Genomic DNA, 23,969 nt, shown 5'->3' on the forward strand with positions numbered 1-23,969 from the left:
CATTTACCAGTTATGATTAATACATGGATAAAACAATTATCATGTCAAGAATAGCACTGCCAGGAACTCTCTTCAAAAGAGTCCCAAATTACAGTCCTTGAAGTGCTTCAAGAAAGTTCCCAGGTGCACGGTCCTTCATGTAGCAGTTCTTCTTTTTTAGGCTTTTACGACCTTCAAAGTTTTTGTAATCGCCTTTCTTGTCCAGGTGTCTTTGTTACTTTTCTCTTATCCTGCAGTGTTTATTTCTAAAGAAAACTCAAAAGAAGCTTTTAATGACATTTCCCAGGCCCCCAAGGTTGCTTTCTGTATTTAGTTAATTATCATAAAAGTATCTAATTAGTATATCATGAATTCAGTGAAAACCCACTCTATAAATGTTTACTTAAAATTTAACTATAGAATTAAGTAAAAACTTTAACGATTAATCTTTATCCTAAGTCTGTGAAGACAGTGTTGTAAATCACCTACATAACTCCTAGATAAGTGTTAGAACTTATAATGAGCTCATAATGAACTTACCATAAACTTGTACTTCTAAAAAACCTTATGTCTTAAACACTAAACTGCATAATTCTAAATCAAATAAGGAGTGAATATACTAATATCTTTTTATTCAAGCAATATCTAGTAACTTATAACCAAGTGAAAGAAAGTATTCTTGATGTGCTTCAGAGTTTAACCCTTGCATATGTTAGAAAAGACCAAGCGGCATAGTGGGAAAATGGGAAAATGAACCATGACATTCTCAGGTTAGGTGTGAGTACTTCGCATAAACATGCCATTTTCTTCTTCCACGACTGCACAGAATTTCTTGAGCCATATCAAACAGCAAAGGTGGAAGACAGAAGGGCCTCAGCTTCCCGGGCTCGCCCTGCGGCCCGGGGGCTTCGGCCCACCCGGACCCTGTCAATCAGGTGGGCCTCCAAGACTGGCTCCCAATATCTCCCCCAAGGCGGGGGAAGGGGCCAAAGCCAGGAAGCATGGAGACAGCCATAGCTCAAAGAGCACTTGGCACACCAGAGTCTAGCAAGGCAATGGCCGCTGGCTGCTTGTGGTTGAGTCCTTTTAACCATCCCCCTTGAAGAGGGAAGATCATTATGGTGATTGGGTGGTGGTCTGCTTCCACATCATCATGAAGGGGTAGGCAAACCAAGGTGGGGCTTATCTGTGTCATGTAGGTCACAAAGGGCTGATTGGGTTAACCCTCTGGGGGGTGAAGGAGGACATTTGCTATTCACAAACGTAGACATTTGCAACTCACAAATTCTTATGACCTTGGCCAGCCAAAGGGTGATCTTTGATCTTTGGCTTTGACAAGGAACCTAAAAGTTTACTAGAGATTATTATGCTAAACCGTGAATGGTTGGGCTATCCTGGTCTTGCATCTGAAGGAGATTTGCTGAGGTGGGGATGGGATGGAACAGGCTACTTTTTGTCCTGCAGTAGAATGTCTGAACGCTTTCTAATGGTTATGCTGAGGCAAAAAGACTAAGCCCTTTCACAGATGTTGTATTAATCTGGGTTCTCCAGGTAAACAGAAAATATAGGTAAATTTATTATAAGAAATCAGCTTACATGATTGTAGAGGGTAGACAGTCCCAAGACCTGCAGATGCCAAGCTGAAGACTCGGGAGAACTATGGTATGGTATGGTTTCTGAGTTCAAAGTTCTGAGAAACTAAAAGTAAATGGTTATGAGTTCCAGGTTGAATCTGAGTCCAAAGGCAGGAGAAGACCCATGTAATCACTTACAGACAGTCAGGCAGAGAGAGTAAATTCTGCCTTACCTAGCTTTTTATTTTGTAACTAGGCCTTCATGGGATTGAATGAAGACTATAATCATTGAGATGTATAATCCACTTTATTAAGTCAACTAATTCAAATGCTACTCTCTTCTAGAAACACCTTCACAGACATATCCAGAATAATGTTTATGCAGATATATGGACACTCTATGGCCCTGTCAAGTTGATGTGCAATTAACCATCACAAATCCACCCTTATCAACTTGGCACCTATGCATATCCTTAAACCATATATGGTCTCCAAAAAAAATTAAAAAACAGTAAAAAGTTCATAATTTCACCTTACATGATACAACTGTCCTGCATACAATGAAAACACACTAAGCCCTTCTCCAGAAGAGGAGGTAAAGTCCTTGAATACTATTTACTTTTCTCTTTGTTATCTTATCACTTAGTAAAAATTAAATAGTATGATATAAAGTCAGTATGTTGATGTTATATGATAAAGGAATAAGAGATTGAAGAAAACAAAGATAGTGAAATACACATACATATTTATGATAAAAAAAGGAAATATTTATTGTGATGATGTCCTTGTTTCCTTGTAATTGGTCATGTGATCATAGCTGATAGTTATAACATGGTCGCAACTGGTATCTATTACATATTTTCTTTGTATTCTTTAAGCACTTTCATGGGTCATGGCTCTTTACCTGGTGGTATGATCCAGACCTTAATTCCTGAAAATTTTTGATTAGTAGTCTCCTGGATTGGGTTATTATTTTCCATTGACCTAGATGCCCTCAGGGACATTCTGTACTCCAGACCTATACTTCTTTACCTCCATGGTGGTGTAGCAGACCAATTTCCCCTTGGCAGTTGAGATCAATCATTCAGGTCAGCACTGTAACTCTTCTTTGCCTGTTGATTCAGATGCATGAAGACTCCAAAGTGGTTGAGCAGCATTCTTAATTTCCAGTTCAACAAGATTATTGTTGTGTCCCCTGATGGAAGCTTTCCTTCCTTGGAAAGCAAGCATTCTAAACTAGTAGAGCATAAAGTTGTAAAAACAAGCAGCAAAAAATGTTTTAGTATGTCATGACAGGTAATAAATGTGTGATGCCACTCTCACTCCCAGACCTTGATTCCCAGACCCGTGAATCCTCACTACAGGAAAAAGGCACCTTATATGGTACATTAATTCAAAGCATATACAGCTTTCTAGGGAACCTTACCCCAGCTCTGCAATGTATTTCCAACTAGCTGGCAAAATAATTGAGTCTTAAACAGGCATTTCATTGTTCCATTAAACCAGCTTCTTTGAGATGATGAGGAACCTGATAGGATCAGTAACCTTTATGAGTATGGGCCCATTTCTGCACTTCCTTTGCTGTGAAGTGAACTTCTTGATCAGATGCAATGCTGCACAGAATACTATAAGACATTCTAGAAGTCTAAGGATAATAGTTTTGGAAGAAGCATTGCATTTAGGGAAGGTAAACCTGTATCCAGAGTAAGTACATATTGCAGTAAGGACAAAACATTGCCCCTTCCATAATGGAAGACTTCCATAATGAAAACCTGCCACCAGGTTGCTGCTGACTGATCACCTAGGAGATGATGATCAGAGGCTCAGTATTGGTTTTTGTTGCTGGCAGACTAAGCATTCAGCAGTAGGTGAATTGGCTTTGGTGAATGGAAGTCCAGGCTGAGCTAAGGGTAGCCTGCATCCCTGCCACCATGGGCACTTTGCTTATGGATGTTTTGGGTGATGACAGAGGTAGCTGAGGAAAGAGGCTGACTGGCATCCATGGACAGGTCATCCTATCCACTTGGTTATTAAGTTCCTAGGCTGCTGAGGTCACTCTTTGATGAGCATGCACATGGAAAACAAATACTTGCAATTTTTTTGTCCATTCAGATAGATCTGCCACATACCTCTTCCTTAAGTTTTAGTATTACCAACTTTTCAATCACCTTCCTTCCAAATCATGCAGCCAAACCGTTAGCCACAACCCATAGATTGATATATAATTGTGCATGTGGCATTACTTCTTCCAAGCAAAGTGAACAACCAGGTACACTCCTCAAAATTCTGCCCACTAAAATTTTTTTTGTTTCCTTTTTTTGTTTGTTTGTTTTTTTCCCCACTGTCCATCATGGATGTTGCAGAAAGGGACTATAAAACTGCAACTGACCACTTTCGGTTGGTGCTTACATATTGTGCCAAACCATCTGCGAAATAGGCCTAGACCTTCTTTTCCTCTGTAAATTGATCATAGGGACTCCCCCATGAGGCCACAAGTGCAGTCTGAGAGTAAGATGACAGTGTAACTTGAGTGAGAATCACGGGCATTTGTACCACATTTTTGTGTAAGTTATTTGTGCCTTCAGATCCTGCCCAGGTCATATTACCTATCTATAACTTCCATTAGATAATAAATGAAGTGCTGCTGTTCATACTTTATCGTTTGGTGAGTCAGATCACATTCAATACTAAATGTGGAGCTCAGGTCACAAAGTAAATGGGTAGGCCATGGTTAAAACGTTCATTTTTAAGGTCCAGTAGGATGTCAAGAATCACTTTCCAAACGCAGAGTGGATGTCTATGAAGAATAGACGGTGTATTACCTTCAAAGGATTGGTCACCGCCACCCACATTGAAAGGGCACACTCTTTTGCTCAGTCTACTGATTTAAATGTAGTTCTAATCCAGAATCACCCTCACAAACATGCTACACCATTGATCCATCAAGTGGACACATAAAATTAACCATCACAAATACATTTTAAAATTTTTCTTAACTCAGTACGTATATGTTTAATTTTTCACATTTCTTTTTTGTTTTTAATTTTTTTTTATTTTAAAGATGTGGAGTATAATTTGGGATTAGATATACAAGTGGTCATCATACAGATAAAGTTTGAGCCTCGCTTTGGTCCCCACTTTGCCTGGAATTTTTCAATTTCTTTTTTTTTTTTTTTTTGAGTTGGAGTCTCACTTTGTCACCCAGACTGGAGTGCAGGGCTGCTCCCAGTCACCGCAGCCTTGACCTGCTGGGCTCCGGCGATCCTTCCGCCTCAGACTTCCAAGTAGCTGGAACTACAGGCGTGCGCTACCACCCCCGGCTAATTTTTTTTGATTTATTGTAGAGATGAGGTCTCATCAAGTTGCCCAGGCAGGTCTCGAACCCGCGGGCTCAGGCAATCCACTCACCTCAGCCTCCCAAAGCGCGAGATTACAGGCTGAAAATCTGTAGCAAGATGAAACTAAAATGATACTATTGGCAAAGAATAGTATTTCAAAAAGTTAGTCTAAGATTCATTGTACTTTCCATGTATTTATTCAGGTTTAGCATAGTCAGATAAGTTATTTTCAGAGAAGAAGGACTAGATGCCTTATTGAATCAAACTGAAAAAAGAAAAAAACGTGTTTTGCTACTTGTATTTCTTAAAGCATTTTATGTGAACTTTACTTGATAATACAAAAGCAATATTTATAGGAATTACACTTCATTTTGTGTCTTTGGTACCATAACAAATTTGAACATTTGGATCATGTGTAAGACACTTATTTTTTTCTTCGTTACTATATAATAGGCTTTACTTTTGATTTCTATAGAGTCTAAATGTATTCAAAATTAATAATGTATACAACACAGCAATTTGATTTTTTTTTTTTTTCCCTGTGAGTCAGCGTCCTACTCCGTAGCCCAGACTGGAGTGCAGTGGCCGCTCCCGACCACCACAGCCTTGACCCGCTGGGCTCCAGCAATCCTTCTGTCTCAGCCTTCCAAATAGTGGAAACTACAGGCGCGCGCTACCTGGCTGGCTAATTTTTGATTTATTGTAGAGATGAAGTCTTCCCAAGTTGCCTGGGTGGGTCTCGAACCAGCGGGCTTAGGCAATCCATTCGCCTCGGCCTCCTAGAGTCACCCAGCCTGGCAGATTTGATGTTTTAAGATAGTACTTGGGGTCGGGCTCGGTGGCTCAGCCTGTAATCCCAGCACTTTGGGAAGCCAAGGTGGGTGGATTGCCTGAGCCCATGGGTTCAAGACCAGCCCAGGCAACTTGGGGAGACCTCTCCTCTACAATAAATCAAAAATTAGTCGGGCATGGTAGTGCGTGCCTGTAGTTCTGGCTCCTTGGAAGGATGAGGCAAAGGATCACGTGGAAGCCCAGCAGGTCAACGCTGGGGTGGCCGTGAGCATGCCACTGCACTCCAGCCTGGGTGAAGGAGTGAGACTCTGACTCAAAAAAAGATAATACTTTTTTTTTTTTTGGCAGATTGTGCCAGACAATAGCCACTGGGAAGATGCAATCTTAAAATAAAATTGTTCATCAGAAGACACTCTTCTAATATGTGTGAAACGGTGTATTTAATAGAGAAAATAGACGGGCGTGGTAGCGCGCGCCTGTAGTTCCAGTTACATTTTAAGGCTGAAGCGTAAGGGTCGCCGGAGCCCAGCAGGTCAAGGCTGCGGTGGTCGGGAGCGGCCCTGCACTCCAGTCTGGGTGACAGAGTGAGACTCCAACTCAAAAAAAAAAAAAAAAAAGAAATTGAAAAATTCCAGGCAAAGTGGGGACCAATTCCTGTGAAAGGAATTAGAGCAGATGGTTATAGAATAACATACTAAAATTATTGTGATATCAATATTTGAACAACTAAAATAATATTTTGTTGGAAATATTTTATTAAATAACCAAAATTAAATATTTTTAAACAAAATACTTAAATATCCCATAATTCCATAAATTTTTATGTTTCTTTTTAGACATTACGAATGCTCAATTTTTCTTGAAATATTTTAATGATAATAAAACCATTAAAAAAGATATAGTGACTAAGATAACTAGCCTGTTTGACTATATATTTTTTTCAGAGTCCTAAATTTTTTGAAGATAAAATATTTGAAAAGTGAATTATTTTTATAGGTATTTGAATGTTCAATCTAAGTGGGATGTAGAATATTATCCAATTTAGTATAAGAGTTACAGATTCAGTTTCCTCCAGATTTTAATATATCATAGTAAAATATTAAATTAAATACTTAAATCCAAAAAGATGTAAAATATGATTACAAGTGTGTTAAACACTTAGGGAAATAATGAGGAGAGATAAAAATTTAAAACTAATTTTTACTTGTGTGTATGTACATAAAGTTTCCAGCAACAATATTTTAATTGTCCAGTTATTTTTGTTATTTATTTTGACTATTTATTAACAATTTTCATAAGATAAGAATTCATTAGTGCTTCCTGATATATATATATTCAGTTTTTGCCATCCCTCCAATATTGACTGTTGCATAGTTTTCAGTACATTGTAACATCACCCCTAGATTTCTGCTGTCTAGATCTGAAAATACATTTGACAATTGACAAATCTCTTGTTTCTTTTTTTGAGCCTATAAATATGAAAACAGTAAAGTGGGTCAGGTACGGTGACTCATGCCTATAATCCCAGCACTTTGGGAGGCCGAGGTGAGAGAGTTGCCTTCAGACCATGGGTTCAAGACCAGCCTGGGCAACTACAATAAATCAAAAAAGTAGTCAGGCATGGTGGTGCATGCCTGTAATTCCAGTTACTTGGAAGGCTGGGGCAGAAAGATCACCTGAGCCCAGCAGGTCGAGGCTGTGGGGGCCATGAGCGTGCCCCTGCACTCTAGACTGGGTAATGGAGTGAGACTCCAACTCAAAACAAAACAAAACAAAAAAACAGTAAATACAAGTCATGAAAGAATAACTAATATCTTTCATATGTTATTTCTGATCCCTTTTATTTGTTTTTATGTGTTTTGAGAAATGAATACACATTTATTCCTAATATTCGTAAAACATATAACTTAAAAATAAAAATTTTAAAAAAACGAATTGACAACTATTATCAATATATGCATCTGTTGAGAATATTTTATGGAAAATGATGATATAAAAGATATAATTATACTCTATACACTGCATTTTAAAATGAATATTTTACTTAAAGGTATATTGTTTAATACATGATTTACATTGAATAATATATATGTAGACCATAATTGTAATGGGTGCAGATAATTTTATTGTATATTTGTTATATTAACCAAAGCATTAAAGTAAACTTTTTAGTTGTTTCAGTAATTTTTGCCAAATTAACAGTGCTTTTAATACACATTATTCTCTATCTACTCATCTATTTTATCCTCTGCTAATTATTTCCTTTAATTAAAAGTATCTTTTTTGGCTTTTGTTTTTTTTGGGTTTTTTGAGTTGAAGTCTCACTTCATTACCCAGACTGGAGTGCAGTGGCATGCTCATGACCACCCCAATATCCACCTGCTTGGCTCAGGTGATCTTCTGCCACAGTCTTCCAAGTAGCTGGAACTACAGGCACATACTACCATGTCCAGCTACTTTTTTGATTTATTGTAGAGATGAGATCTTGCCATGTTGCCCAGACTGGTCTTGAACTCATGGACTCAGACAATCCTCTCACCTTGACCTCCCAAAGTGCTGGGATTACAGACTTGAGCCACTGTGCCCAGCCAAAAGTACTTTTTAAAAATGTTTATCCTCGCAGAATAAAATGATCAGCAATGCAAAGTTATATGTACAAAAATATTACTTATACATCATCTATATATACTTGAAAAAGATAGTCAACAAAAGTATTATTGAAGCCAGGAATGGTGGCTCATGACTGTAACCCCAGTACTTCGGGAGGCTGAGGTTAGAGGATTGCTTGAGCCCAGGAGTTTGAGACCAGCCTGGGCAACACAATGAGACCCCATTTCCTTGAAAAAAAGGAAAGATAGAAAAAATATTACTGACATATAATGATTTTTAAGATGTAACCTAGGTTAAAAAGGCAAGTTTTATTTTATTTATGGTCTGATTTTTCTGATAATCAATGATGGATAAACATATATATATATATATATATATATATATATATATATATATGAAAATATACTGTTAGAGAGAATCATTTGATCTCTGAATATATATGTTCCTTTATGTGTTTTACCATTTAGTCAGCACAGTTCACAGTTACAAGTGTGATGAGTATCACAATGGAACATGAAGTGGGCTATGTAATTACAGAGCACATTCATCCATGCAAATCTAGGGAGTCAGGGAAGGTATCTCTAAGGAGAAAATTTTAAAATGAGATATGACAAATATTCAGTTAGGAGAAGATCCAAGAAAGGAGAAAGGTGTTATAAAGTAAGAGAAACAGATGCAAACATCAAGTGTGAAAGCTAGAACAGAACTTCTGAGGCATAAAAAATAAAAACAAAATAACTAATATGTACAGAATGTATAGCCGGGGGAAAAGAGACAGAGATGCATCCGGAATGAAGAGCCCAACTACTAAGGATATATAAATCGGGATTTAATTTAGCACTTACAATAAAAGTAACATCTTCTTCCAATAGAAAGGGTTTAGATTTACAAACAAAACATTGGGGACACTGTAACAGAAATTGGCATGAGGCTGGGCGCGGTGGCTCAGCCTGTAATCTCAGCACTTTGGGAAGCCGAGGTGAGAGGACTGGCCTGGGCAACTTGGTGAGACCTCGTCTCTACAATAAATCATAAAAAATTAACTGGGAATGGTGGCAGGCATCTGTAGTTTCAGCTACTTGAAAGGCTGATGCAGAAAGATTGCCTGAGCCCAGCAGGTCGAGGCTGCGGTGGCTGTGAAAATGCCACTGCACTCCAGCCTGGGCGACAGAGTAGTGCATGACAGTAACTCTGGTCTGTATGACATTAGGTTTATATTCTTAAACATTGTGCCTTTTTGAAATTGTTTAAGCTAGGTAGTAATGTGATCAGAATTGTAATATAGAAAAATTACTCTCTTTAGTGTAGAAAATTGGCATAGAGAAGGAGTGAATACAGCATGATTAGGAGATTGCTGCAGTGGTCCAGATAAAATGTGAAGAAGGACGCAACCAAGACAGCAGGCACAGAGGTAAAGATAGATGGGAAGAGAAGATGTTTCAGGGACGGAGAGGCTACATATAATGATTATTTTGATTTCGGGCTTAAAAGCAAAGGAGGAGTAAAATATGAAGTTCGTGCTACTTGTTTTGACTACCATAAAAAAAAGTATTTGAATAATCAAATTATTCAGAGACGGAGTGGGACACCGAATAGCTGAGGCTCACATCTAATGGGAATTGTGAAAAATATGATGTAAGACAGCATGGCATGGAGAGGCTAGTTAAAACTCCATTTTCATTTAAAATTTCCTCTTTTGGTAACCTTGAAAGATGCAGTGCGTCATCATTTATTAAAGTCACCATGCTGCTCAGTAGTTCACTAAGGCTTATTTCTCCTAAATAACTGAAATTTTGTACCCTTTGATCAACATCTCCTGCTTCCACTCATCCTCCTTCCAATGTTTTCACTACAAAAAATGGTAAGTATCTGAGGTGATAGATATGTCAACTAGTTTGAGTTAATCATCCCACAATGTACACATATGTCAAAACATCATATTGTAGCCGGGCTCGGTGACTCAGCCTGTAATACCGCACCTTTGGAGGCTGAGGTGAGTGGATTGCCTGAGCCCACGGGTTCGAGACCCGCCTGGGCAGCAAGACCTCATCTCCACAATAAATCAAAAAATCAGCCGGGCGTGGTAGCACATGCCTATAATTCCGGCTACTTGGAAGGCTGAGGCGGACGGATCGCTGGAGCCCAGCAGGCGAGGCTGCGGTGGCTGGCAGCGGCCACTGCACTCCAGTCTGGGCGACAGAGTGAGAGTGCAACTCAAAAAAAAAAAAAAAAAACTACATCATATTGTACTCTATAATTTTATAGTATATACAATGATTGCTTATTAAAATAAAAAAGAGACTACAATTTCCAATAGTGTTAGCATTGCATAAACTAAGATTTTTTCAATGCAAAATTTTTGTGATTACATGATTTATTTGTTTTTAAATACTCAATGATTAGCATTCTACATTAAGAAGTTATATTTACAGATGGAAATGTATCAACTAAAGGAAGAAAATTTATGATAAATGTTCTAATTTTTTTCTTAAGATTTATATGGCCAGAGGAAAAGCTGTGTGTTTTACATCACTTGAAATGTAAAATGTCCATAAAATATGTCATTGTCCAAAAATGAGAACATTGTAGTTGAAAAGTACTTTCCTAAAGTAATATAGAAAATGAAAGATTAAAATTCTCTCTCATGGTAAGCGGGTCCCCTCCTACTGTGGGAGCTTCTCTGTCCTCTCAATAAATCCTGGTTTCTCACTAAAGAAAATTCTCTCTCTCTTTCTATGATTGGTCTCTCTGAATACAAAACCTGTGCTTCTATAAAAAATGTTATACATTAATTCCCCCTTTATCCTTGTTTTCACTTTCTGCCTGTTTCAGTTCCCCATCATGCCTAATAAAAATGTATTTTGAGAGAGATACCATATTTAAATAACTGTTATTACAGCATATTGTTATAATTGCTCCATTTTATCATTAAATATTGTTGTTAATCTCTCATTGTTACTAATCTATAAATAAACTTTATCAGAGGAATGTATATAGGAAAAAATATAGTGTATATAGAGTTCGGAACTATTCAAGGTTTTAGACTTCCACTGAGGGTTCTGGAATGCTTGCCCTGATGTTAAAAAAGGACTACTGTACTAAAGGAGGATAAAATCAGTTAAAAATTAAAGTATTCATTCTAAACGTATCATTGTAACAAGTTCAGAAATTCTTCATGTCATATTTTTGAGTTTAGTGATTTTAAAGTTAACATTTGACACTCAAGATCTAGATTAGTGGATTTTTAAAATTTACTAGAGGCTTAAACATTGGCAACATTTTATTTATAAATATCTTTGAAATACTGTAATGAAGATACATATTAAATCATTATATTATTTTTACATCTAGTACTTATGATGTTTAAAAACAACTGTTAAAAATTTTGAATATGAGAAGAACTGATATATCCATTTTTCCTCCAGTGACAATTAAGATAACCATTATGATTATCACTATAGTGACATTATGATATGTGCCAAAATTATTTTTTCCATCATGATAGTGCATACATTTATAGAACTCTTTTTTCTACCTCTCTGAAGCTTCACACTGACCAAGATAAAGGAGACGGAAATTTAAAATACATATTAACAGGAGACGGGGCTGGCAGTCTGTTCGTTATAGATGAAAATACAGGAGACATTCATGCTGCAAAGAAACTAGACAGAGAAGAAAAATCTTTGTACATTCTTCGTGCCAAGGCTATAGACAGAAAGACTGGGCGGCAGGTGGAACCGGAATCAGAATTTATCATTAAAATCCATGATATCAATGACAATGAACCAAAATTTACAAAAGACTTATACACTGCCAGTGTTCCTGAAATGTCTGGAGTCGGTAGGTATATATTAATCCAGGTAAACTAATTTCTATGTATTTGTTTGCTGAGGTAATTATTATGGGCATCTGATTATGATTTGTGGCCTCTTTCAAAATGAGAGCTATAACTGGAAACTACTATTTAGAGCTATATCTGGAAACTACTATTTAGTGCAAACTAACTCTTCAAATTATTGCCAAGTCTAAATACCTTAATGTTTCTTGTTATATTGAAACTTATATCAAGAGGATTATGGAGAACAGTTATTTCACTGTATTTTAATAAACACCTTCAACTCTACTCAATTGACATTCATATGACAACCAAGTAGAGTGTATTTCTGCCTCAAATGAAAGGAATAATAGATAGTGTAAGCAGTTTTGAACAATTTTGCTTGCATTTTGAGTAATAATAACCAATGTTTGCATTTGACAAATTTCTTCTGAAGTATTGTCTCATTTGATCATTAAAAAAAGCTTATGTGGTAGGCATGAGAAACAGAACTTTAAATCCCCATTCTGTTAATTAGGAACTCAGGACTCAGAAAGATTAAGCAGTGGAATTAAGATCAAATAACTTGGTAGCATCATGACAAAATTCCAAGTCTTTTCATGTTATTTTGGTGCACATTTCAGTACTGAATGTTAGTTTTTCATGCAAACTGAAAACCATTGTTTCCGTTTTAAGTCCGCCCACAATTTTAATTACTTGTTGTTATGCAAAGTTTTGATCTGTATATGTGACTATATTTAATTCCATTAATTTGAAAAGTTTTTGTTTGCTAAGATAAGATCTGTCCCTTAAATCATAAAATATTTCTTGAAAAACAGTGATATAATTATCTAAATGCAAGAAAAAATAAAAGTGTTTATAGTGAAATAAACAGTGATATATACTTACTATATCTAAAATATGTAATTTCCCAAACTGATACAATTTAGTTGAATACTGTTTCAAAATCAGTTTTAAATATATAATTTTGACATTGTTATAACTTGTTTAGTCTAAAATATTTTCTATATAGAAAGAAGCAAACATATTCACTTATACTGAATGTTTGATGTAAAATCTTTCTTAACTATGTGTGCTATCTAGCATCAAGAATAAAGAGTTTATAAATAATTTGTTCTAATCCCAAATGAAATAATTGTCTGAGGAAATTGCAGTTCCATTTACCCTTCCAGGTAGTCACTACAACATTATAAAAGGGATTTATTAAATTAGACAGGAGTCCTGTGAAATTATAAAGACCTAGAATATAACATGAGTGGCTACTTTTTCTTTCATATTTTTAATATCTATTGTTAGCCTGGTACAGTTGCATGGAAAGTAGGGGCTTTATCTATATAGGTCTACCAGTAAGCCAATTTAGACACACACCATGGTCACTTTATGGGTTTATATTTGAGATGAAGTCACATCTAAAAGAATACTCTTCTTATCAACTTCCTAATGATGATTATTTAAAATTCAATTAATTTGTTTTTCCAGTTAACATATTTCACTTTTGTAAAACATTATTGCATTTCTTCAGTGTATGTTATTTTGCAGAATATGTGACACCTGACAATCCAAAAGCTTTCACTCATCCTTCCTCAGAAAAAATTCATATATCTAGAAAAGTAAAAAGCATAATTAATATGATATAAATATTTGAATATAGTAAAGTTTTATAATATTTGATTTAAATTTGAATACACTTTAAACTTTTTAAACTGTACTTCATTTTTTAAAAAAGAACATTTATCTATCACAGACTATTAATATTTAAACTCAAATAAGCTGTATTTCTTCCCATATGATTTTGTGATACCAAATGGACTATTTTATCTTACTCTATTTATAAACTGTTTACTTCAGATGTATTGTTTTTTCATATAGAATGCTAGTATAATCTAGGTTATATTAGTATTTATTGAGAATGCAACAGTAGCAGAACTATGCTAAATACTTTTTTATATTATTTTTAAGAGAACTGTCATAAGTTCAATCACTTATAATAAATTAAACAATATACCAAGTTTATGCATAAAATAATTATCTTCTACATAAATTATTTGTGTAATGCAATCTACATTTTATTTATATGTTTTAAAATATAGGAAATACCACTTCTCATTAATGTAGACCACAAAAAATAAGAATTTGAGCCATTGCCAGTTGCATTATCTCCAGTCTAGAATGTCCACAAACCTGAGAAAAGTGTTTAGCAGATAACTGTGTGGCTCTGGCTACAGCTTTTGGAACTAAAAAAATAGAGATTTAAACATACAGATCAATCTTGATTCTATTTGCAGAAGACAATTATTATTCTTCATTATTATTACTAGCATCAGTGCATTAACTACTGCCTCCTTGGTCTATTTATAAACTTTGTATGTGCTTCTATTTCAAAAATATAAATGAACACATTATTATATGCAGTATGCACGTGAAAACATGCTATACTTTAATCACCTCTTTTAAAAAATAAAAATGAACCCAAAAGAATTCAACTGACTTGTACTAAATCACACAGAGTCAATTTACTACTGACTTAGTTTTTAAAAAGTTAATAGATGCAGAAATAGTTAGACAATGTAGTGCCTTACTATTGCCCTTTATTGCTGAGTAGCGACGCATGTTCTGCAAAAAATATAATTGGAAGTCTTCCAAATTATTAATTTCGAGTATTTTTCTTATGTATTATTTTAAATAAAATGCTTCTTTTAGTCAAAGTAAATCCAAATAAGAGAATAAGAGGAAATAATAACCTTGCATTTTACAATAATTATACACACATATATTGTCTATGTAAAAAGTAGCTATATTTTGTATCTTGAAAGTATGTTTCTCTTTTGCTGTAACTCCCTTACCTTATCAATAGGAAAATAAAAGACTAACTCATTGTAAGTATTGCAGTTGTGATTTTATTTGCTTGTAAAAATAAATCATTTTACAGAGGAAAGTTAAAGAGTGATATTTAGGAAATTTTTCAGGTTATATGTAACCCATATTTTAACAGCTAAAAATTAAGCATAATCACAGAATAAAGAATACATCTGTAAATGGAGTAATACTCAGGGATTCAGTGCCAATATAATTCTCATTATAGACTCAATGATTGTAATTTAAATCAAAGAGTTGAAAAATTATAAGTGTTAGCTTTGGGAGGAAATGAAGTCTAACAGAATAAGATAGATGTTGTAACTTTTTACTTCATTCTTTTTTACAATATATCTTCTGATAATCTTCTTTCATCTGCTTCCTTTTTCTATCCAGTTTTATTTCTTAAATGCATATTTATGAGAAATAAATTTAAATATATATATATTCCTAACTAAGTCTTCTCGTTTCCCCTCTGCTTCTGTTTCCCTATGTCAATTCCATTATGGCTTTTTAGTGCCAAATGCATTTCCCTACCCCCATTTTGTGTTAAATTGGAATGATTCCAATAAACTCATGAAATCTGAAATGCTATAGCATTTTCTGATCAGAAGGTGTAATCTGGATGACATATAAAGATATATAATTAAAGAAAATGTGACCTACTTTAATTAAAATGTTAGTGTCAGGTCCCTACTTTTTATATTTTTCATTTCTTATTATTATGCTATGGGTTATAATTTTCCAACTTCCTATATTTCTGTGCATTTATCTTCCCCCAAGAAAATTCCTGTCATGCATATCTGGTGATTTTGGATGCACACCTTTCAATGACTGAATATTTTTCCTCACTGCATCCCATCCTTCTCCCCATACTTTGACAGAATCCCTCTATAGTTTTTACATATCACACAAATAACTCAATCAATCCTTATGTCTTAGTGAGAGCCCTTTCTTAGAGGTTTACTGCGTGTGGATTCAGTAATGTATCCAATCATACCCATAACACCAGACAGTTAGGCCATGTGGTAAAAGATTTAGAATGGAGGTTCTTCACCAAATGTATTTAGAATAGACTTTCTTGGTCTAATTTCAATTCTGTCACCTACGGGGTTTGTGATCATGAGGAAATTCTATGTGCCCCAAGGCCTATCTCCTATGTGTATCATGAAGATAAAGTATTAAACCCATAAAGCACTGTTTAGTTTACATTAAGCATTCCATAAATGTCAGTTCTCAATATGACTTTGTGCTAGACATCCCACTGGGTTTTAAACTAGACATGGCCACTGCCCTTGACGATTTTGCATTTCACAGGAAAACACTTGCATCTAACAAAGGATAATTTCAATTTCTAGACATCTAACTCACAAACTACTTTTGATTACATTGTATATTTAAGGGGAGAAAAAGTTAAGAATTACAGAAAACTTTTTAAATTTATTATTTTATATTTAAAGTAAGATTTATTGTAAGTAAAACATGCATAAATATATAAATTCCAAAAATAATAACGTCAAAATCATACTCATCCCTTTGTCATGAGATGTTCTACATAAATTTGTCATTTGGACTTCATTATATTTTACCTAACACATTTTTGTATTTATTTAATAAGAAAGTAATATATTTATTTAAATGATTGAGGAAAAATTATATTTTGAAAAATTTAAAGAGATGCAAAAAATCAAAGTGTATTCTCTTTTATACTGTCTTAAAAACAAAATTAGTATAAAAATAAAATTAATATAAAACATAGACATCATTTTCTGTATAATTTTATTACTAAGTAGTATTGACTGCATAAGTAATTTTTCTAGAAAACAAAACTATTTTCTATAGTTCAAAACATTAAGTGTTTCTTTTTCTCACTTCGTTATTAAAAATAACATATAAATAATATGCTATCAGTGTTTAAAACATTTCTCAATATTATCATGACCTCTAGAGGTGGAACAAGTATCTTATATGTATGTGTTTAGCTTTTTTAGCAACACCATGGGATTGATTTCTCTTCTTTAAATTAGCTTCCTTCTTTTTTCTTTAGTTCAATTATTTTTACACAAGTTCAAAGAGCACATACAATAGAGAGCAAGTGATCAAAACTAAAATTCCACAACAAAAATATTATTGAAAATGTCAAAAAAATATATAATATTATTTTTACCTGTGCCTATTGTGAAACATTAAAATAATACATTAAAATAAAATTGGAATGGGTAACCCTAGAAATGTCATAAAATTGAGGCATTAACTACTTGTATTTTCAGAATATTGGTAAAGCTTGATAATTCATATTTCAATAATCTTGTGAAAACAATTTTTATTCTAACATATAGTCACACAGAGATATAAAAAATTAAATATAAATAAGAAAGTCACTTTGTTGAAATTCTGAACTCTTGTAGGGGGAATCACTGTACCACTTTTGCTTTTTTCCAGTGAGTACATGGGTGGGTAATTTTAAAATGCTAAAAGCTTTATAGCTAAGATAGATTGAGTGAGTCTGTAATGTTTCCATTCACTCACAGGATATATCAATTTCATTACAGTCGAGGAAACAGAGGCCTCAAGAGGAAGAGCTGAAATTCTCATCTTTATGCTAATTAATTTTCAGAAAACATAAAAAAGACTTGCTGAATTTATGTGTTAGTATTCAAATACATTTGCAAAACATTAATTTTTGAAATTTGTATAAGCATATACACACAAAGTTTGGGAAACATTCACTATGATTCAATTAGACATGTTATTGAGTGTAATATATGTGGGTTATAAAAATAGGTAACGGGGCTAATATGGCATTTACCCTCTTTTCAATAACTTTAAAAAGTAAGAGCCGGGCTCGGTGGCTCAGTCTGTAATCCCGCGCCTTTGGGAGGCTGAGGTGAGTGGATTGCCTGAGCCCGCGGGTTGGAGACCCTCCTGGGCAGCGAGACCTCATCTCTACAATAAATCAAAAAAAAAAAAAATCAGCCGGGCGTGATAGCGCACGCCTGTAATTCCGGCTACTCGGAAGGCTGAGGCGGAAGGATCGCCGGAGCCCGGCAGGTCGAGGCTGCGGTGGCCGGGAGCGGCCACTGCACTCCAGTCTGGGCGACAGGGTGAGACTCCAACTCAAAAAAAAAAAGTAGGTAAGAGCTAGATCAAATTTTTGAAACTTTACGGACAACGTACTGGAAAATGACTCATAAACTTATTTTACCCAAAGGAATACCTAGGGTATTCCTAGATTTCAGTTAAGGGTGATTTTAGAACCATTCCTTGAATCTTCCTAAAAATCCAGTTAACAAATAATTTAAAAAGATTTATCAGTGTATTTCATTATGCTTATCCCTGAAACTAGTTTCTTTAAAGCATACTTATCATTTAAAATATGATGGTTTCTAACAAGTTAATCACAATTTAAATTTTATAATATAAAATTAAACACAATAGTGTTAGATTGCAGTATTGCATGTAACACAGAATTACATTCTCCCTTATCTTCTTGTAGAGAATATCTATATATTTATGAATATGCTACATATATTTAATGCTATGTAGAATATCAATAGACTTGATCATATCTGATCATGTTATCTATATTTTCAAGAGAGGTGCACATCTGTCATAATTAGATACATCTTATACACAAACAATTATTTTACTGGTCAGTTTTATGTATTTTGATCATTTCTATGTAAAAATAGGGTTTCTTTATTTTTCATTCTATTCATATTACACAGTCAAATTATAAGAGTAAAAAGCTGCAGGAGGATTATAAATGTTGGATTCATCTATAAGTATGTATTTTAGCTAGCAATAAATGTATTAATTGAAAATTTTATGTACATTATATTCAGCTAAAAATATTTGCCCCTCAAAATATGTCCAAACTTTATGTTCTACACACAATCACTCTAAAAACTGAGACATTATTATTCATTTTACTGAAGAAAAAATATCTAGAAACAATTATAATAAGATACCTCAGGCTGGGCACAGGGGCTAACACCTATAATTCCAGAACTTTGGGAAGCCAAGGTGGGAGAATTGCTTGAGCCCAGGACTTTGGGACCAGCCTGTGGAATATAAAGTCACTTAATCGCTACAAAAAATGAAAACATTAGCCAGACATGATGGCATGTGCCTGTAGTCCCAGCTACTCAGGAGGCTTAGGAGAAGGAATCCTCGGACCCCGCATGGTCAAGGCTGCAGTGAGCCATGATCATGCCACCGCACTCCCAGTCTGGATGTTCTGGACAGTGTGAGACTCTGATTCAAGAAAAAGATAAATACTTCCCATTGATTAAAAGTACAGTGCATTAATTAGTCCATTATATCCATCTTTGTGAAAGATACGTTTTGATTTTTTATTACTTTTTATTAAATACCTCAAACAATAAAATTAAAAAATATTTAAGTCTAAACAAGTAAAAGATAATTGGGTTTTGTTTATTTGTTTGAGGCAGTATCATTTAAACAAATCTTTTCAAACATATACTATGGTCTAACACACCACACTACCAGCAATATTTTTTTTTCAGAAAGAATCTTTCAAATTTGGAAGTATTTAAATATCTGTGTTTGGGGACGGGGCTTCATGTAGGTACATCTGTTATACAAGTGACGGCAACAGATGCAGATGACGCCAACTATGGAAATAGTGCCAAAGTGGTCTATAGCATATTGCAAGGACAACCGTATTTTTCAGTGGACCCAGAATCAGGTAACAACATTTAAACTTGGCCTAGCTCTCATTACATAATACAGCCAGATGCATAATTATTTTAGAAACTTTTCTATATTTTAAAACCTATACATTCATATTTTTATGTTTCCTATTGTTATTTAATAAAAGCAACAGTAAACTTTCTAATATTTAAATAATTTACTTGAATTAATATATATCTCTTTAAACTATTACTTATTGGGTTAAATTTAAGACATTAGATACAACATTTTAAAGAGATTCAGCACATTATGTAGCTTAGAAAATGCTCGTAACTTGAATGTGACAGTTGTCAAAATTAAGCAAACGTATTTGTCTAAAGATTTTTGACTGAAGTTAATTTTTAAAATCAAAGGAACAAATAGACTGATTTAACAAAACCCATTTTGTGAACCATAGCTCATGGCAGAATTCTTTCTGTGAATTAATTTAAGGTGGTTATAGATTGAAAGAAATATCTAAGTACACTGACATTTTATTTGTTTGATAAGATTAACTTCTGTGAGATAGATCTTGTATAGCCTAAATTTAAAACTCAGTGGTGTAATTGCAAAACTTTTGTCTACTTTTTCTAAAAGGCATAATAAAAACTGCATTACCAGACATGAGCAGAGAAAATAGAGAGCAGTACCAGGTGGTTATACAGGCCAAAGACATGGGCGGCCAGATGGGAGGTCTTTCTGGAACCACCACAGTGAACATCACTCTGACAGATGTCAACAACAATCCTCCTCGATTTCCACAGAGTAAGGAAGATTTCAGTGACTGTGTTGAAAATCTTCTCAAACACATTACTAACAGAGTCAAATATACATACTAGTAGTTCTACTATTAGTTTATGTAAAAAGGCAAATCTACAACCCCTTATTCCACCAAAAAAAATCATAATTTCCCACAAATTGAAAGTAATGATAATCATTTTCATCATTTTTTCAGTAGGTAATTAGAGAAAACAAAGATATGCAATTCTTTGGCAGCTGTAATTATCCTTTGTGACCTTTTGGAATGTTATAAAGTTTTTCAGACTTCCTTTCCCACCTTTTTCTATGATCATCTTAATCTTTTCCTTCTGATCTCTCTCCTGATTAGAAGTATAAGAGTTCTCATGTCTGGTTGCCTGGATTCAAATCTTGTGACTGTCACTTGCGTCAACTATTCTGTTTGTATAAGAATCATAACCTTCATGTAATTGAATCTGAAATACAGACTTATTGATATTTTAAAATTTCTGAAATCAGATTCAATGTTAAAATCAAGACAAGTTGGTTTAATCAGCAGCATTTTTGTATTTCTTAGTGGCCCATAGTGTTATGGTTTACCTTGGTTGTGGTGGTATCTTAAAGATATTAAAGTTTGGTATTATCTATATTATGGAGTTATGAAGACTAAACTAATTAATATTATTACAGTTATCATCATTTTAGGATATGCTTTAAACCATAAATATTTCACATTCCATGAGATCTTACAAAAACAGATTTTTATTCTACGCTGAAAAAAAAATATTTTGCAGTGAATAAGTACATAAAAGACTTTGTCTTTAAATATTCAGTGAAGCCTGAAGTTCAAGTTCATTTCAATGATTTCAATACAGTAAAATGTTTTTTCAAACAAATCAAATTTAAAATATTTGATTGAGCAATGACAGGTATACCCCTATAATTGTTGTTAAACAACAGTGTTTGCTGAAAACATGTATAGCAAGCCTAAGTAACAGAAACCTAAACTTGGCATCAAAATTCTTTCACTATAAACTGAAAGAGCATAAATTGATGAATTTTTAATGTTTTGCTCCTCATAATTCTATGATCTATTATAATGTTAACAAAAGGTTTGAAACTATACTAATAAGAGTAATATGCTGATGACAAGATACTGTAATACTAAATGCACTACAGACATAATTTCATACGATCCACATAATAAATTTGTGAGTTAATTACCATCATTATTTTATAGATGAAGACATCAAAATATAGAGAATTTAACCTTTTCCCAGTGGTGATAATGCAAACCCAGGCAATTGGATTTTTAAGATTACAGTCTTAGCCACCAAACAAACTGAAAAAATACAAACATTGAAGTCAGAAAGATAGTTTGATATTTTATTTTTCCCAAATCTGTAGGATAATTTACTAGAGGATTAACCCTGAAAATTATATACTTAAATTGATCCTATAGGACAAGTATGAGGATCAAATATATTAACTTAGAAGGCCTTCAACTTTATACAGACTTTAAATAGAGTTCGGCACATAATAAATGCTTAAAAATACTTGACTTTCATTAACATTTTTAAATGTTTTCCCTATTGCCCCTTAAATAAATAGTCAAAAACGCAAATAGCTTCAAGGACAGCAGAATGCAATATAATAATTGGCTGGACCTACAGAAAATAGAAAAATCTATGTCACATTTGTTGAAATTAAAGCAAACAAAAAGATGTTGCTGTGTGTGGAATTAATCTTTACTTTTGATTTAGAATAAAAGAATCAATGCATGTCCTTTCAAATAATTAAATATATATCAAAATGTGTAATGACAATTTTGAAAGCCCAAACCGAAAAATATTGTTTTTCATGTTCTTTTAAGTAAAAAGTTCTGGATTCTAATATCAAGCTTATCATCTATTATCTAAATAACCTTGAAACATTTACTTAATCTTTCTGGGACTTATATTTCTCATTTACAAAATGAGAGTGTTCTGCTGTTTTCAATTATTTTTCCAACTTCATAAATCTATAATTTTTGACAGCTTACAATTCAATATGATAAAAAAAAAACTTGCCCAATTTAAAATTAATGCACTTAAGTAAAAAAGGTAGAGGAAATGAAAGAATTTTGTTATCTCAAGATGAAATGTCAAAGCAACTCTGATTTAATTTGCAGGTACGTATCAATTTAATTCCCCTGAGTCTGTACCTCTTGGAACACATCTTGGAAGGATAAAAGCCAATGACCCTGACGTGGGAAAAAATGCTGAGATGGAATATAGCATTGCTGAAGGAGATGGTGCAGACATGTTCGATGTCATCACTGACAAGGATACACAGGAAGGGATTATAACTGTCAAACAGGTTTCTTTTCACTGTCTTCATTTTTTCATTGAGTGCTTTATAGTTTATTTTTACTTTTCAGTAAAGGAAAGAAAAACCTGGGATTTATTTTTCTCCTATCTTTTACACGCTGTCTATCCTTCATGTAAGTGGGAATAGCTGTAATCTCACTTCAAATAAGTTAAATATCTTCATCATTGACACAAAATGGTATAAAATCTCAACTGCTTATGCTTACAGTAAACAACAATCAAACTAAAATTAGATAACCTCAAAGGTACTTGTTTTGTATTTTTCTATGGGAGAAAAGATATACATGCAGCCATCACTCTTATTTCATGTAATTTTCAAAATGTTTTAATTGTAAGTATGATAGTCTATTCAAATAAATGGAAACTGAGGATGCTAAGTGTTTTATGTTGGTTGTGTTGATTTTTAATGCAGTGTAGGAGAATGTTCTAAAGCTTTACATATAATAATCTAGCTCAATTTTTTTATATTGACATCATTTCATTTTAATTTATTATCTTGCTTTTATTATCTTGCTTCGTTCACAATCTTGCTAGGATTAATAAAATGTAAATACTTTTTTCTATACTTGTTTTTTCATCTCACTTTAAATGTGCATAACTTTAAAAATAATGAAAACACATAATATATACATCCATTATATAACACCACAACTGTGGTTTAAAAAATTGAAGTACATTACTAAGTGAAAATGTATATTAATGTCTATGTCATTTTATTTGCTTAGTCCTATCAATAGATGTAAAACAAAACAAATATTTATTAATTTGTTTTATATACCTATGAAGCAATGATTGGAAAAATTACTTAATCAGAATTTTTGGTATCATTAAGATAGTTGGTCATTAATTTTGAGACTGTCTTCCATTATTTTGTTTTACAAATCATGCTAATTTCTCTTGTTTTATTTAACTTCAGAATTTAGATTTTGAAAACAAAATGCTGTATACTATAAGAGTGGATGCAAGTAACACTCACCCTGATCCACGATTCTTACACCTGGGACCTTTTAAAGATACAGCTGTGGTCAAAATATCCGTGGAAGACATAGATGAGCCTCCTGTATTCAGTAAAATCTCCTACTTAATAGAAGTGGATGAAGATGTAAAGGAGGGCAGCATCATTGGACAGGTTACAGCATATGACCCAGATGCCAAGAACAATTTAATCAAGTAAGTATTTTGAGAA

General features: G+C 33.7%; 1 protein-coding gene across 1 annotated transcript in view; it reads left to right on the plus strand.

The window, feature by feature from the left end:
• CDH9 (cadherin 9) overlaps positions 1–23,969 on the plus strand; it is a 106,573-nt gene that overhangs the window by 56,701 nt on the left and 25,903 nt on the right. Inside the window, exons 2-6 of the mRNA XM_008051757.1 lie at positions 11,839–12,133; positions 19,573–19,692; positions 20,274–20,441; positions 22,585–22,772; positions 23,700–23,953. Coding sequence (XP_008049948.1) covers positions 11,839–12,133; positions 19,573–19,692; positions 20,274–20,441; positions 22,585–22,772; positions 23,700–23,953 — 1,025 coding nt within the window. The remainder of the gene's footprint in view (positions 1–11,838; positions 12,134–19,572; positions 19,693–20,273; positions 20,442–22,584; positions 22,773–23,699; positions 23,954–23,969) is intronic.

This window comes from Carlito syrichta, unplaced genomic scaffold (genome assembly GCF_000164805.1).
Source record: "Carlito syrichta isolate Samal-C Ts95f unplaced genomic scaffold, Tarsius_syrichta-2.0.1 Scaffold231455, whole genome shotgun sequence".
Taxonomy (NCBI): Eukaryota; Metazoa; Chordata; class Mammalia; order Primates; family Tarsiidae; genus Carlito; species Carlito syrichta.